Source organism: Gigantopelta aegis, chromosome 6, assembly GCF_016097555.1.
Source record: "Gigantopelta aegis isolate Gae_Host chromosome 6, Gae_host_genome, whole genome shotgun sequence".
NCBI classification, from domain to species: domain Eukaryota; kingdom Metazoa; phylum Mollusca; class Gastropoda; order Neomphalida; family Peltospiridae; genus Gigantopelta; species Gigantopelta aegis.
Window position 1 is genome coordinate 91,260,471 of NC_054704.1, and position 16,420 is coordinate 91,276,890.

At 37.9% G+C, this 16,420-nt stretch overlaps 1 protein-coding gene across 1 annotated transcript in view; it reads left to right on the forward strand.

The window, feature by feature from the left end:
- The window catches only part of LOC121374786 (band 4.1-like protein 3), a 122,347-nt gene that overhangs the window by 59,466 nt on the left and 46,461 nt on the right, over positions 1–16,420 (forward strand). The window contains exon 3 of the mRNA XM_041501896.1: positions 10,625–10,738. Coding sequence (XP_041357830.1) covers positions 10,625–10,738 — 114 coding nt within the window. The remainder of the gene's footprint in view (positions 1–10,624; positions 10,739–16,420) is intronic.

The following is a 16,420-nucleotide window of genomic DNA, read 5'->3' on the forward strand; positions in this document are numbered from 1 at the left end:
TGAATTTAGGGAGATACGAATATTGTTGGACCCGATAGGGGAGAATATTGTTGGACCCGATAGGGGACGTGTATTGCTTTAGCAGTATTCTCAAAATGCTTGTTTATCCTGTTAATACTGTTCTTGTATTGATACTTGTAAGTGTATCTTACATTCGAATAACAAACAACTGGTCAAATTTTAGGTGATGTTTTTGTAATGATGGTTACCACAACAACCTGTGACTCGTTCCAGTGCCTGAAATCAACACCTCTCCCCCCCCCAAAAAAAACAGGCATCGAAATGAGCATTTTGTCTGGTTACCCATTTACAGGTTACCATAAAAAATAGCCTGGTAACCTATAGGTTACCACAACTATATGAAAGTTAGAATTGAATTCCTGTTACTACTACTTTTATTGTATCGATGTGCGCGGACATTGGTACGAGAAACGAAATTCAGAAGTAAATTTATATAGTGGGCGCTGCGTAAACACGGATTGCCGAAATTGCTTTGGAAGTACACACGAACATCGGTGCAATTTCGTATGAGAAAACGAAACGCAGTGGACACTGCTTAAATGTGGAATTACTATAATTGCACAAGTGCTCACAAACATCGATGCAATTCCTTACGAGAAAATGAAACGCTAAAGTCCGGAATGCATTGCCTGGTTTACATTCGGAAACAAAACTACCGTTACATTGAAATTTTGTCTTACATGTGGTAACCTCCTGGTAACCTGAACGACCGTTCTCAACTTATTTCGATGCCTGAAAAAATATGAGTATGGGGAAATAATTAGACCACAAATATGATCATACTAACTTCTTACTAATTCTGATAACTTTGTGGCTTGTGCATTTAGTTAATTATAAATAAGCATAGGTATGAGCTTGATGTAAAGTCAGTGTTGCATTTCAGTTAGTGTTTCTGCATTAAAAGAATATATATAATAAACCTTTGCATAAAATCAGACATTTTATTTGGGAATTATAATTTTTTTAATTTAAGATTCTGCCAAAATTATAATTTAAATGGTGTAACAGATATTTTAGAATTCTGTCACTTTCAACCCTAAATCTGGGATTTGTAGAAACACAGAATTCTTCTAAATTTGTAGCCTGATAATTGTAGATTTGTTTCCATGTGGTTGACTGTTCGATGCACACAGTGTATATATTGGAGTGTACCGTAATGCCTCTGTTCAATACCAAACGTTTTTAAAGCACAGAAAATGAAATGCATGTACCTGTAGATTTCAGATTCAGACATTTGTTTTGGATGATAATCTTAGAATACATGGACTTGCATACTTTTCTACAATACAGTTTGCAGCTGTTACCGGGCAATGTTTGACTCATGTGACTTCTTTCGATCAATACTGTCTGGAATTTGCTCCTCATAACATGTATTGCTTGAAGGATACAACCATATATTAAAAGTCGTAGACATTCATGAATAACTTTCAAGGCATACCTTGCTTTATTTGGGATACATGTAGTACAGTATATTTTGGGCTAATAACTATAGTACTTAAACCTTTTTCTTTTTTTTTTTTTTTACCGGCCTTGGTGGCGTCATGGTTAGGCCATCAGTCTACAGCCTGGTAGGTAATGGGTTCGGATCCCAGGCGAGGCATGGGATTTTTTATCCAGATACTGACTCCAAACCCTGAGTGAGTGCTCCGCAAGGCTCAATGGGTAGGTGTAAACCACTTGCACCGACCAGTGATCCATAACTGGTTCAACAATGGCCATGGTTTGTGCTATCCTGCCTGTGGGAAGAGCAAATAAAAGATCCCTTGCTGCCTGTCGTAAAAGAGTAGGGGGTTTCCTCTAAAACAACAGTGTCAGAATGACCATATGTTTGACGTCCAATAGCCGATGATATGATAAAAAATCAATGTACTCTAGTGGCGTCGTTAAACAAAACAAACTTTAGTCTTTTTTTAACCTTTTTATTTAAAATATTAATATCTATTCATCCAGTGCTTTTATCACTTGAGGGGCGGGATTTAGCTCAGTCAGTTGAATGCTTGCTTGAGGTGCTAATGACACAGGATCAAACCAAGTCGTTGGGGTTTTCTTGTTCCAATCAGTGCACCACAACAGGTTAAAGGCTGTGTATTCCTGTCTGTTTGACATCCAGAATTATTAATCAGTGTGCTCTAGTGGTGTTGTTAAACAAAAGTACGGTAATTCAATATGACATGATACCGACACAAAACGGTATACCGCTCAGCTCAGCTCGTTACCAATGCTTGTTATACATGTATATATGTCAGGGGTCATTAATGACTATTAACATTTTCATGGACATACAAGCTGTATGATTAAGGGGAACAGGATTGTTAAAATACTATTGGGTTTTTTAAATGGATAAACAAAATTGGGCTGGAGTGATTAATCATGTAATCAATTCATTTTCAATCTGGTTGGAAAAAACAATTATCAATCTGTTGACATACCAAATTGATTTTCAAAATGTGCATTTGTCACTTTTGTGTTGGTCAGCTTGCCTTGAATTCACAAATCTGATGGTCGGTTTTAATTATTATGCTCTCAGATCCTCAGATTTCATGAAAACAATCTTTTCCGATGCTGTGTCGGTAAAATCAGGGAACCAAAATTTTGTTTCTCATGATTATTATATCAAGTACGCCTATTCAACAAAAATAATATATATATTATTATATATTAAAACACTTTTCCAATGAGTTCCCGTGATTACAAGGCACAGAACCGAAAAAGTGTGTCCCATGAAATTTGAAATCCTATGGCCTGTGCTTTACATACAACATGGAATATTATGCTTTCGATAACTATTATTATTACACAGTTAAACATCAGTGTTTACATCCTATGTGATTGTAATGGAACACAAAAGTAAGGCTATTGCACATGTCACAGCTTGCAGAAAAGCAGTAACTAATTATAAAAGGTGTTCCATACTGTTATAGAATAAAACTAAAATAGATGATTACTTAGAAAGGAAAACAAAATTAACAGATTGTTTTGTTCAAGTATCTCTGGTAATTTAGGTGATTAGTTAGAAGGAATTTACCAGTTGGGCTAGTAGAGGACTAATAACCAGCACTAATAAAAAGTAGTCCTTGTAAAATAAACAATTTTACTGTGTATCCTGTCTGTGGGATGGTGCATATAAATGATCCCTTGCTGCTAATCGAAAAGAGTAGCCCATGAAGTGGCGACAGCAGGTTTCCTCTCTCAATATCTGTGTGGTCCTTAACCATATGTCCAAAGCCATATAACCATAAATAAAATGTGTTGAGTGTGTCGTTAAATCAAACATTTCATTCCTTCCTTGTATTCTGATGGTGTTGGAAGGGCTAGCAACATATACAGGTAGTAAGTACTCTGTACATTTGTCTCATTCCAGCCAGTGCTTGTGCTATCCTGTCTGTGGGATTGTGCATATAAAAGATCCCTTGCTGCTAATGGAAAAATGCAGTGGGTTTCGTCTCAAAGACTGTCAAAATTACCAAATGTTTGACATCCAGTAGCCGATGATTAATAAATCCATGTGCTCCAGTGGTGTCATTAAACAAAACAAAACAAAATTTTAAACTTTAATCAAAAATAGTCATTGTAAAATAAACTTAATTTGTATGCTTGGGGGTGTTGGAAGGGTTAGCAACAATCCATCCCACACAGAACGCTTTTTTCATACTATGGAATTTACTACAAATCTGAGCCAATTGATTTGTAACTTGGACACAAACATAGTTGTTTTTTTTGTTTTTTAATTGTTTATTGTCCCAAAATACTTTGGTAGTGTTAGGATTGGGGACTCCTAATTCACCACCTTACAAAACAAGTGATCAAAAGCTATATTTGTATACTACTCAAAAGAATTTAAGGGTCAGACGATATTTTCAACATTATTTTCTGAATGTCAATTATATTAGCTAGACCATAATGTCACGCATGGTATTGTTCCATTTTGACGAAAGTGGGTCTAAGCAACCCATAAATGAATTAAAATCCACTGTCATTGACACTGTCGACTAGTTCTAATGGCGAAAACATGCTTACATTTGCACGTAAATTAGGGCGAAAGCGAAAGGTCTGCTAAGTGCCCATAACTTGCTTTTTCACAAAGCGCTTCATTTGCACGCTTTGCACGTGTATTCCATGTTCCCAATGCTGAATTTCCGTATAATTGGAGCTTGCGTTCGTGTACGGTGCACACTCCAAATTCGACAATGGTACGACTTCAACTGACTATCGAAGATCGAGGAAGGGCCATTGCTTAGCTTCAGGATGGCAATACGCAAAGAAATGTTGCTCTGAGACTTGGTGTCAGTCAGTGTCGTTGGCCGACTGTGGCAATGGTACCAAGCAACGAATTCTGTTCGAAATCGTCCACATTCGGGAAGACCCCGAAGCACTACAAATAGAGAGGACCGCTACATCACCAATATGCAGAGTTCGACAAATCCGCTAGCCCGACGCCCGTGGCTAGTGGTTTTTAAGTTCGGGCTAGTGAGAAACGCAAAACCACTAGCCCCTGCGGGCTAGTGGTTTCCCCCCTCCTCTCGTCATCGCTCGATCGTGGGGTGTTTTTTTTCTTTCTTTCTTTTTCTCTCGGCTGAAATTTCGTTTAATAAATTTGATTGTGACGTTTGTCATCGAATAATATCAACAACGCAATCAGTATATACTAATAATCCACTTGAGCTAGGTCTGCAAACTGCAGTAACATGCTATCTCTACATCGTCACAGTTACAGCAAGCATTGTTTACCTTTCCCTTTCAAGTTTCTGGCACAGGAAATAAAGTCTAATGACATGCGTGTTTTGATTGGTTAGACACGTCACGTGGTAGTTAATCTCGCACATATGTTTTAGGCTAAGAACTTGGAAATCACCAATCGCGACGACAGGTTAATCTCAATCAAGTAAACCCCAGCCATGCTTTGAATTTCAGTGTTTGTTTTATTTACCTATTGTTTTCTAATTTAACACTTCGCTGACATGTGGTTATCGGCAATCAGGAAAACAATTTACTTTAATGGTAACCGCACATGCACTGACTCGGCTTGGCCTATTATGTGTAGCGGTTTGGATAATACGTCACAGCTGCCGATACAAGATAATACCTTTTTTGTTCATCAATTAACAACGGATTAGATGTCGCCGTTATATTCATTTGATATCGGTCTGACACGGGATAATGCCCTGTATTTGGCATCACCGTTCCTGGCGACATAAATAGTAGGCCCTAAATATATAACCCAACTACCAAATACACTGAACCATCTATTACCGTGTGTCACACTGTCGTATCCTCATTTAAATTTAATTATTTTGATAGTGTGTTTAGATACCAACCAAGAGTTTGCTCAATTATTTTTCCCCGGGGGGAGGGCAAAAACGAAAACGGGACAATGACGATGGATCACACTTGACAAAAGACAAAACGTACGACACGACAAAACTGAAAGTTACAACATGATTTAAGTGCTTGTTTTATTTTACTGTTATACTCGTAAATGTGTAATGTTACAAAAATTATATAAAAATCCAGTTATAATTGATCAGGAATTTGGGCTAGTGCTTTATCTTGGTGGGCTAGTGGTTTTCACAAACCCACTAGCCCTGTGGCTAGTGACTTTTCAAAATATTTGTCATACTCTGCAATATGGCTCTACGTCAACGCACAACCACTGCACGCCGATTACGTGACAATCTGCGGACTGCGACTGGAACTCGAGTGTCTGATCAAACCATACGCAATCGTCTGAGAGCCAATAATCTACGCTGCCGTTGCCAGGCTGTTCGACCACCACTCCTACCACGTCACAGAACGGCCAGACGTCACTGGTGCACGCTTCATCTGCGGTGGCAACGTGTTCAGTGGGGTCGAGTGATGTTCACTGATGAGTCCAGGTTTAGTCTTCAATTCAACGACGGTCGGGTTCGTGTCTACAGACGTCCTGGGGAGCGCTTCGCTGACGTTAACGTTAGACAACGTCACTGGTTCGGTGGTGGCAGCGTCATGGTGTGGGGCGGCATCTCTATCCACCACAGAACCCCCCTCTATGTGGTGGATGGCAATCTGAATGGAATCCGCTATCTGAATGAGATTATCCGGCCGTTGGTTCTCCCAGGCCGTTGGTTCTCCCAGGCCTTCAGCAGATTGGCGGCGGGGCAGTTCTGCAGGATGACAATGCCAGACCCCACCGCACCAGGGTGGTAACGGACTTTCTCAGACAACAAGGTATTGCCAGGATGGATTGGCCAGCATATTCGCCTGACTTGACCCTAATAGAGGACGCCTGGGACGAATTAGGCAGGAGAGTTCGGGATAACCATGATCTGGGTCAACTTCTTATGGCAGAGTGGCAGGCCATTCCCCAAGAGTTCTTCAGACGTCTGATCAACAGCATGAGGCAATGATGTGTCTAGTGTATTCTCGCCAGGGGTGGATTCACACACTATTAAACGAATGTTCTAATGTGTAAAGTCCATGTTTGACAACCTTCAACTTTGACAGCATGTTATGTGACTTTCTTGTATACAGTGACGTTTATTTGTGAGTTTTTGTAAATATGGAACAATAAATAAAAAAATTGGTGTAGTTTACATCATCAATCTAATACACTCTGAAACTTATTTGGTTATAAATTTTTGACCTTAAATTCTTTTCAGTAGTATACATTTAACTAATAAAGACATGTTAAAACCAATATTTTGCACAACAATTTGGAAACAATAATTGTTAGTATAAAAACACACATTCATGTACAATTATGTCATTAAAGCCGCACACCCTAGTTCCATCCAGCGAAAATAAATTATATTTTAGTTAATCTACAAACCTGTAACACACTTAGATCACGTTTTTATCAAATGGAGTGAAAAAGCAGGTTTTATATCGATAAATACCATGGGAATCCCCATGTCCCAATTGCTTGAAATAATTTTGAAAGTTAGTATTCTGATGTCACCGGTAGAAGCACAACAATGCCTACGTCACGACAAATTTCACAGACTTGGGGTGCGTTCGTTTCACCTCTCCTGGACATGTTCCAACTGTTCTGTCCTGGTTGTATCCCCTCTCCAGATATCGTAAGACTTAGCAAAATTATTGGTTTTAAGGGTTTGTAACGTTTTGTATTGAGACACTTGTCTGAACTTTATTGTTACTGAAAATTTTCACGAACTGTGAAGAAAAATCTCACAAATGAACAACAACAAATCAGATGTTGATTGCGCGAACCGTGCACGAGAAAACAAACCGAACCAAAATGATAACGGTCACGTGATATACCAACGTCTGTGACATTAAAAATAGATTGGACCTCGCTCGCTTAACGGTTTTTTCTCGACAACACGTTTTGTGAAAAAATGCAAAAAATGCATTTCGTGGTTTTACAAACATCAGGATTACCAAAAAGCACTTCAGGTGAATGGAAATGTGTATTCTAAATAATAAAATGTAAGTAAAGTGCAATTTTATTTGTGAAAAATGGGGTTTAATAGCGAAAAACAACGCCGTAATGGTTAACAAATAAACGTAACTAGGGTGTGTCCCTTTAAATGTTAAGCTTAACTTTTGTAAATATATTGTGAGATTTATATTGGGAGCAAGTAAAACTGTAGGATTTATAATATACCATTGGAATTCCAGAAAACAAAAACAAGAACAAAAAGAAGAAGAGTAGAAAAGACAAAATTATTTTCAACAGAATAAATAAATAAATATAGGTCAAATAAAATAAATAGTATATAAATAGATACTTGCATAAGAATTAGACAAGAGAGAGAGAGAGAGAGAGAGAGAGAGAGAGAGAGAGAGAGAGAGAGAGAGAGAGAGAGAGAGAGAGAGAGAGAGAGAATATTTGTGTTATTTCTAAAACCCTTTTGCTTTTCTTCTTACGTCAAACCAAACTGAAATTATTTACAGAATGATGGGACAGATTATAGTACTCTGTAATAACAACATGCATGTCCTTTAAAACCTGTAGATATGAACACCCAACCACTGGAACTGAATAAAACACTGAGTAAGACATCTGCTAAATGTTATTAATGCAGTGGGATTTTTATGCATCTGACTAGTGGGTTGTTTAAATTGTTCATGACATTGTGATTATTAAAAAAAATGACAATGAATGATTCTGTTGTGAAAACAATGAACCAGTGGTACAGGCAATTTTTACATTTATGGAAACCAGACTGTCTGGTCTTATGCAAATTTCTGTTGCCACAATGGGCTGTTAAACTTGACTGTGTTAGGACACATGGTGTAAATGTTTTATCAATAAACTGAAGAAATCAAACTGACATGTTGTATCCTCCTGATAACCTGAATGTCCCTTCTCAACTTATTTTGATATGCATGCAAAGGCAGAATCATGTCATGTCATAGGGTTTTACGTGCACATTCAGAACAAGCTGTTGTAGCGCACGCCTGTTGTGGGCACAAGAGCCGGTTCCTCCGTCCATGACAGGAAAAAAGGCAGAATCATATTATGATGTCTTTATATACCTGTAGGTATGGGGGTGGGAGGTAGCCCAAGTGGTAAAGTGCTTGCTTGAGACACGGTCAGTTTGGGATCAATCCCCGTCGGTGGGCACATTGGGCTATTTCTCGTTCCAGCAAGTGCACCACGACTGGTATATCAAAGGCTGTGGTATGTGATATCCTGTCAACGGGATGGTGCATATAAAAGATCCCTTGCTACTAATGGAAAAATGTAGAGTGTTTCATCTCTAAGACTATTCCTAAATTATCAAATGTTTGACATCCAATAACCAATGATTAATAAATCAATGTGTTCTAGTGGTGTCGTTAAATAAAACAAACTTTTTTCCATCAATGTATGATAGATGACCAAAGTTAGAACCACAAGCAACTGGTAACGCCATTCTATCATCAGAAGTATTTAGAGTTTTAGACAAAAAAAATTCAATATATATATATATATACTGAACAAAATAAGAAACTTCCGCTAACTTTGCTTGAACATAACTTGATGAAAACAAACCGGGGGAATAATTGTTATATATGCGTTTAAAGAGTGTTCCATGATGCATCGTTTGGTGCAAAAATCATGGCCATAGGTTAACAGAAACTGGGAGACATTTTGACCAAGTGTGGTAGGGGTTAAAAATAAAAACTCCCTCTTAATAACTGGTATGACCACCTCTTGAATTGACCACTGCAGTGCATCGCAGGCACATAGAATTGACTAAAGTGTTGATTTCTGCCTGTGGAATATTGTTCCATTCCTGAATGAGCGCTTGACGAAGTTCGTTGACGTTAGCGGGTGGGTTGGGACGACGCCTCAATCGTCTGTCCAGACTATCCCAGGCATGTTCGATGGGGTTGAGATCAGGACTTTTAGTGGGCCAGTCATCAATGAAATCAATGTTATTTGTCCTAAGAAAATTTACAGTGTCTCTAGCTGTATGAGAGGTGGCATTATCATGCTGAAAATCGAGATGTTATGGAACAGAGGAATGACGTGATGAGCGAGAATGTCATCGCGGTAACGTTGAGCATTTAAATTGCCATCAATGACGACTAGTGGTGAACGATAACCATGGGCAATGGTTGCCCAGACCCTGACAGAACCCCCACCCCCGAAACGATCTCGTTCAAGAACACAACAGTCAGCATAGCGTTCATTTCTCCAACGGTAGGCGCGCACCCTGCCATCACCACGTTGTAAAGAAAATCAGGATTCATCCGAAAAAAAACGGTATTCCAGCGTCGCCGTATCCAACGAGTGTGTACACACGCCCAATTTACGATTTAGATGATGACGTTGCGTTAAAACGCATCCGACGTAAGGACGTCGTGCATGTAAACCATTCTCCCGCAGACGATTACGAACAGTTTGCCCACTGATTCGTTTATTGTGAAGCCCAGGTGTGTTAGCAGCAGTAGCAGTGGGAGTTTGGAATCGATTGCGCAAATGCGTGTTCATGATATAGCGGTCTTGACCACATGTTGTAACACGCGGACATCCACGAGGTGGCAAGTCGTTGGTGCTTCCTGTCGTTCGAAATCTTACACGAAGATTTCGTATCACTCGACTAGAACTCCCAACATGCCTTGCAACGTCTTCTGTCGACATGCCAGCATCAAGCATGCCAATCGCCGTTCGCGTAAATTATTGGGTATTCTTGGCATACTAAAAATGCTACAATGTAAAAAAACATTAATGTTTTTACAAATTTTAAAGCGTTTTCGTTCACTTGACAACAATGTCAGTAAGACAAGTAAAAAAAGTTGACCGAATACTACACGGGACATGTCGAACCATGCATGCATGTGCAAATTGAATTTCACGTTGTCGACGATTAACAGTGCAAAAATAATCGATAAAATTCATGAATCCTGATAATACAGCTCAAGGCTAATACTACCTATATAGTTTCATTACACAATGAATTCTTTAACACAACAAATACTATATGTACAAATCGGAAGTTTCTTTTTTTGTTCAGTATATGTACCGGATAGATTTTATTTTTATTTAATTATTTTTTTTAGAAGGGGTCAGCATAGAAGATTCCTGAAAACTTGTAGACCTGTACTTTGGCATGTAAAGACGCTATTGCATTTAGACTTTTGTTTTTACTTTGATGTCTATTTTTTTTTTCAGAAACGTGCCACAGGCCAACAACTTTTCGATAAAGTCTGCACACACTTGGATTTGCTGGAAAGAGATTATTTCGGCATCACTTACACAGATGACAGGGATCCACCTGCAATGAGGGTATGCCTGCTTATCTTTTTGCCATGTTCAATTATACCTGTACATACATGTAGGCCTCTGTATTCGTACCTCCCTACAATTATACCTGTATCTAGGTCTCTATTCAAACCTCCCTACAATAATACCTTTATCTAGACCTCTGTATTCAAACCTCCCTACAATTATATCTCTTATCTAGGTCTCTATTCAAACCTCCCTACAATAATACCTGTATCTAGACCACTGTATTCAAACCTTACAATTATACCTGTATCTAGACCTCAGTATTCAAACCTTACAATAATACCTGTATCTAGACCACTGTATTCAAACCGTATAATTATACCTGTATCTAGACCTCAGTATTCAAACCTTACAATATACCGGCCTCGGTGGCGTCGTGGCAGGCCATCGGTCTACAGGCTGGTAGGTACTGGGTTCGGATCCCAGTCGAGGCATGGAATTTTTAATCCAGATACCGACTCCAAACCCTGAGTGAGTGCTCCGCAAGGCTCAATGGGTAGGTGTAAACCACTTGCACCGACCAGTGATCCATAACTGGTTCAACAAAGGCCATGGTTTGTGCTATCCTGCCTGTGGGAAGTGCAAATAAAAGATCCCTTGCTGCCTGTCGTAAAAGAGTAGCCTATGTGGCGACAGCGGGTTTCCTCTAAAAAAATCTGTGTGGTCCTTGACCATATGTCTGACGTCATATAACCGTAAATAAAATGTGTTGAGTGCGTCATTAAATAAAACACTTCTTTCTTTCTTTCTTTCAAACCTTACAATAATACCTGTATCTAGACCTCAGTATTCAAACCTTACAATTATACCTGTATCTAGACCACTGTATTCAAACCTTACAATTATACCTGTATCTAGACCTCAGTATTCAAACCTTACAATAATACCTGTATCTAGACCACTGTATTCAAACCTTATAATTATACCTGTATCTAGACCTCAGTATTCAAACCTCCCTACAATTATACTTGTACATAGGCCTCTGTATTCAAACCTTACAATTAATTATACCTGTATCTAGACCTCAGTATTCAAACCTCCCTACAATTATACTTGTACATAGGCCTCTGTATTCAAACCTTACAATTATACCTGTATCTAGACCTCAGTATTCAAACCTCCCTACAATTATACTTGTACATAAGCCTCTGTATTCAAACCTCCTTATAATTATGCCTGTATCTAGACCTCCATATTCAAACCTCCCTACAATTATACTTGTACATAGGCCTCTGTATTCAAACCTCCTTATAATTATACCTGTATCTAGACCTCTGTATTCAAACCTCCCTACAATTATACCTGTATCTAGACCTCTGTATTCAAATCTCCTTATAATTATACCTGTATCTAGACCTCTGTATTCAAACCTCCCTACCATTATAACTGTACATATGCCTCAATATTCAAACCTCCTTGTAATTATACCTGTATCTAGACCTCAGAATAAGGAAGAAAAATAAATTATCTGATTTTGGATCCAGGAGATTGATGTTTAGATCACCCGAATAAACACCAGATAACAATTGGATCACCTGAATTGATCACCTGACTCAGAGAATTAAGAACATTTAACAAATGACTTGATACCAACAGAAACAAAATCTCCCAAAGCTAAACTTAAGTAGATTTAGGCATGCATTCTTAATTTAGATTTTTAATGTGTTGAAATAAACAAAGTTTATCAATTAAAAAAAATCTCTTAAATGAGGAGGTGAAAAACTAGTGCTTTCAAAAGTTCATTCAGATGATCGGTTAGATCACATTATATTTCAAGGTTTGTTGTAAGATGTCAGTATGCGATTTTGAGGAGAGTCCGGGTGCCCGAGGCTCACAAAAATCATATAGGACTCTTTAACTTGGCTAGCATACAAGCCTGCATAGTTCGTAAAATGTATTTGGACAAATTGCATTTATTCTTTGAAATGATACAATCAACATATCTATCAAAATCCTAGGACACCACAGTCTTGAATGGCGATCTTTTGCATGATTTCACACAAAACATTTAGTGTATCTTCTGTTTACTGGATACTGTGGTAGGGCTCGCTGGGTTGGTTGTGGGATCTCAAGATTTGCAAACAGGGAGTCCTTATGACACAAATGTTTTAAAGGAAACATGACACGAGACCATATTATAGCTAATTTTAAAAGAAAAATGATATAAAAATAATATACAAATAACTTTATAACAATAAAATACGTGTAGTTAACTTAAAATGAAGAAATTACGCTAATCAGTATCAAAGTACGATTTATGCATATTTATTCGTGAGCGTTCGGAAAAAAAAGGGAAGTGACGTCAGAGCCGCTGTACTCTTCCATTGTTGTTAACTGTTTATATATGGAGTAAGGGGCTTAAGATCTTTTCAGTCCAACAGTGCCGTACTGCGCGGCCTTTGGGTGTAAAAATAAACAGTTTAAACGATCGGGATTGTCTTTTTATGGTTTTTCAAAGGATTGTATCCGAAGAAAGACGCGTGTATTTTATCGCAAAAGAAAAGATTGGACACCAACACCGCATAGTACTTTGGTGTCAGCCTAATTACAGCCCGGAGCCCGAACGTTACCCGGAGACAAAAACAGTACTCGGTTGCGAATGCCGAGGTGTACATTGTACATGTTTGGCACAAAGATACACCTCAGCATGATGTATTTATATATGTTAAAACAAAAATGTAGAATTTTTTATTTATTTATTTTTTGGGGGAAAAAAAGATTTTTCATGTTAGGGCTGTAGGCCTACATAACAAAATCTGTATTCACCGTCCGAAGAAGGAAACGTCAATAAGTAATTAAATATGGCATATACAAACATGGGATTTGGCATGAGGATACATCTCAGTACGATGTATTTAAATATGTTTTTACAAAACGTGTAGAAAACAATAATAATTTTAAATAATGTTTTTAATCTTTGGGCGGAATACGTCACAAAAACGTTCCTCATCGCCCGAAGCCCCAAAGCAACACGAAGTTCAATACAAAATAAACCACTACTGTCGGTGTCGAAATAACTATTATGTTTCATCCACGGGCTGACTTGAGAATCGGAGTGTTGTTTTAGTTAATTGGTCCTTTCTTTCCGTGGCCTGCACATGTGATTCCTGATTGGCAGGTGTATATTGCAGGGTATCGACCAGGTAAGTGATTACCACGGTCTAGACATATGTACAAAATACGTGCCAGTTTTTTTAAGATCACAGGGTATTGTGGCGTAACCTGTCGCGACTATAGTACAATGTTAATGGACATTATCAGCCGCCCTGCTTCATTACTGTAAATAATGCTGTAAAACCCTTGATTAAGTAGACTTTCCCATCTAAAATTACAAAACTGACCAATTACGTAGTACCAAAGAAAAGAAAATTATCACTTGGGTATCGTGAGTGGTCGTTTTTACTCTAACGCGCCCTACCAATAGGCCTAATAATATGCTACTTTTTTTATGAGAGAAAAATACTATAACCCCATTTCGTTCTATTGATGCAAATAGAAATATATTTAGTTTAAAAGTTGATTATATTCTCAAGTCATTTATGTTGTTTTACAAGCCAGGTTTAATAATGAAAGTGAAGTGCCTTGTCGTAAATTAGAGCGTTTGTTTACACACTGCATACAGATTTCATTATGTACAGCCCGAACATAAAAAATGCGATATTTTCTATAAAAAAAACCCCAAAAAATGTTTGTCCTACATTTATATTTTTTATATATTTAAATACATCATATCGAGGTGTATCTTTATGCTAAATATGAACAGTATACACCTCGGCATTAGCATCCGAGTTTTGGTTTTGTCTCCGGGTTACTTTCGGGCTCCAGGCTGTAAATTGGTCGACCGGTCTGGTCTGGCGCCATCAGTTTCTCCACCCTCCGACTCGCTATCCGTTTTTTCTTCAGTATAACTGTTGTAAGTAAATGTGTGTCTTTCTTCATTTACTAACAGCTCATATTGATACGGCAAAACGTTTTGCGAACGAACACTAATTGTTTTGGTAAGCTGTGCAAGTCTTAGATTCTTTATGAGTGGTACGGACTAATGCTTTTAAGTGTAAGGCTTCAGATCAAGCGACGCGTCTCTGACGTCACGGACCTCGTGATTGCCCTGCTCATTAAAGATAGGCAATTTCCGCTAAGAGCTCGTATCTGGGGTTCTTTTATGGAGATATTTTAAGTAATTAATTTTTTATAAAAAAATTTTTTAGGTGATTCAATTTATAATTAATTGGACATGGTTGGTGCCAAATATGGTTTACGTGACATGTTTCCTTTAAACCAAAATTGCACACTGAATGTTATTGTAGAAAATATACTAAGTAAGACTTGGTGGTCGAGATCACATTTAATTTGTGTTACTGTACATATAAATTGAAAAATAAATAAATAAATTGTAAGGCCGTTCTTTTTATACATCCTCTCTCTATCTATCTATCTCTCTCTCTCTCTCTCTCTCTCTCTCTCTCTCTCTCTCTCTCTCCCCCCCCCCCCCCCCCCCCCCCCCAATATCCTCGTTTAAACGAAAACCGTACGATTAAGAGAAAATGGCTGGTGCGCATGCTCAATCATGTCAGGCTATCAATTTAACGACATTAATGTTTTCCTTGTTCAATTTAGAAATAAAATGTATAAAAAGGTAAGTATATAATCACATGTTATTTCTGTTCCATCAAGAATTGCACCAGGTGGTAAAAAAAATGTCATTTTAAAATGATTATCGAAAACCATACTATGACGTTATCAACAACACAAAATCGGCTTTCCCCCGCAAAAAGTCATGTGACAATCATGTGACCTGAAAACGGCTATCAGAGTAGCCCATGTAGTGGCGACAGCGGGTTTCCTCTCAAAATCTGTGTGGTCTTTAACCATATGTCTGACGCCATATAACCGTAAATAAAATGTGTTTAGTGCGTCGTTAAATAAAACATTTTTTTTTTTTTTTTTATAAAGCGGCTATCCGGAAGTGACCAGTCATTACTCAAAGTCATTACTCAATCGGCAGTGCTAGCAGACGTGTTTGTTTGTGTGGATTCCGTTGTGCACCTGTTACTGTTTAGGCTAGGCATGCATTTGCATTGCATTCCCTAAGATTAATGGTTACAAATTAACTGTAATAATACATTTCATTGTGCATAAAACTTATTCTTACCGTTTTTTTTCGCATTTTTAAGGAAATTTGTTTTAAGTGTACTTCTTTGACAAGACGTTGTTGTGTCAACAATCGAACATGCACAGATATTGCAAAATACTCGGAAGTAAAATAATACAGTTTTCGACTTCGTACGGTTTTTGACAATTGGCGATACTCCCTTTATCTCACTTCCATCCTTTACAGCCAAAGATTAGTTATTGGCATTGATAGTCATTACATTACTTTCTCAATTACAGATTTCCCACAGGTACTTTAAATCGTGTTATGTCATCTATTTTGATTATAAATGACAGTCACATTTTCATGTGTCACCTGTAATATCCAAGTTTTAAGTTATATGTAAATAGTGTCTTATTTTCTTTGATCACTCCTTTTATAGAAATCTATATAAAGGTGGGGTTTTTTAATCTAATTTACTAGAAGTATCTAGTGTCCGTGAACAATTTGCTCTGAAAGTCACGAATGATGCTGGGAGGCCTTTAATGATAATGAACTATTGGAATACCACTACAGCTGAGTGTTAA